Source organism: Orycteropus afer, unplaced genomic scaffold (genome assembly GCF_000298275.1).
Source record: "Orycteropus afer afer isolate SDZICR_OR568_19922 unplaced genomic scaffold, OryAfe1.0 scaffold00813, whole genome shotgun sequence".
NCBI classification, from domain to species: domain Eukaryota; kingdom Metazoa; phylum Chordata; class Mammalia; order Tubulidentata; family Orycteropodidae; genus Orycteropus; species Orycteropus afer.
This window is the reverse complement of record NW_006922400.1, coordinates 808,323-809,095: the sequence shown is the minus strand read 5'-3', so window position 1 is coordinate 809,095 and position 773 is coordinate 808,323. Positions and strand designations below refer to the sequence as shown.

Sequence of the window (773 nt, the reverse complement as noted above, 5' to 3'; positions counted from 1 at the left end):
CTACGTGGGCAGTGTTATCACCATTTAAATACGTTTAAATAAAGCACCATTTAAATTAAGCATCATTTAAATGAAGCATCTAAATTAATACAGGTCACGTTTATATTATAGGCATTATTGCAGATATTCTACATGGTCTTACAACTGAAAACTTAAAAATGAATTATAAGATTTCTCAAATATTACGAACAGTAACAATGATATTAATATAACTAACAGCTTTGTAACGTACATATTTCATCTGATGCTTAAAAAAATCTTGAGAAATGGTAATGATCACTACTCTTGATTTAAGGATAAGAAAACTGAACTCAAATAAGTTTAATAACTTGATCAACTTTACACAGTTCCTCTGAGTTTATTGCTTGTGTTATGAAAATAGCTTCTGAAATTATTATAGTCTCATGAAAAAAACTCTAAGTCATGTTTCTCTAAAAACATAAATAGCTGTCATCATTTGTTATTAGGCTTAAATATAATAATTAATTAAATTTAATAGATAAGAAAAGTGTTAAATTGTACTGTACTAAACACGGATAACAGGAATGTCAGCGTTATCCCCCCATCTTGGATACAGGCATTTCATGAAACTCTTTACTTACTGCTCATTCACTACAAAAATACAATTGTCCTGTGAAGGCTGTCCTGTGACTGGATGTTTGCAGGTCACTTTCCTTTCATTATGGCTGAAAGAAGAATAAGAGATAAAGACAACATATTGATACCTCTATAATCATGAATGCTTTTTTATTACTCTGGAAGCAAAATATCCA

At 29.6% G+C, this 773-nt stretch overlaps 1 protein-coding gene across 1 annotated transcript in view; it reads right to left on the bottom strand.

The window, feature by feature from the left end:
- Nucleotides 1–773, bottom strand: part of LOC103211891 (pleckstrin homology domain-containing family A member 5-like) — a gene marked incomplete at its 3' end in the record, with an annotated part of 249,977 nt that overhangs the window by 50,904 nt on the left and 198,300 nt on the right. The window contains exon 4 of the mRNA XM_007957865.2: nucleotides 603–686. Within this exon, the coding sequence (XP_007956056.2) occupies nucleotides 603–686 (84 nt within the window). The remainder of the gene's footprint in view (nucleotides 1–602; nucleotides 687–773) is intronic.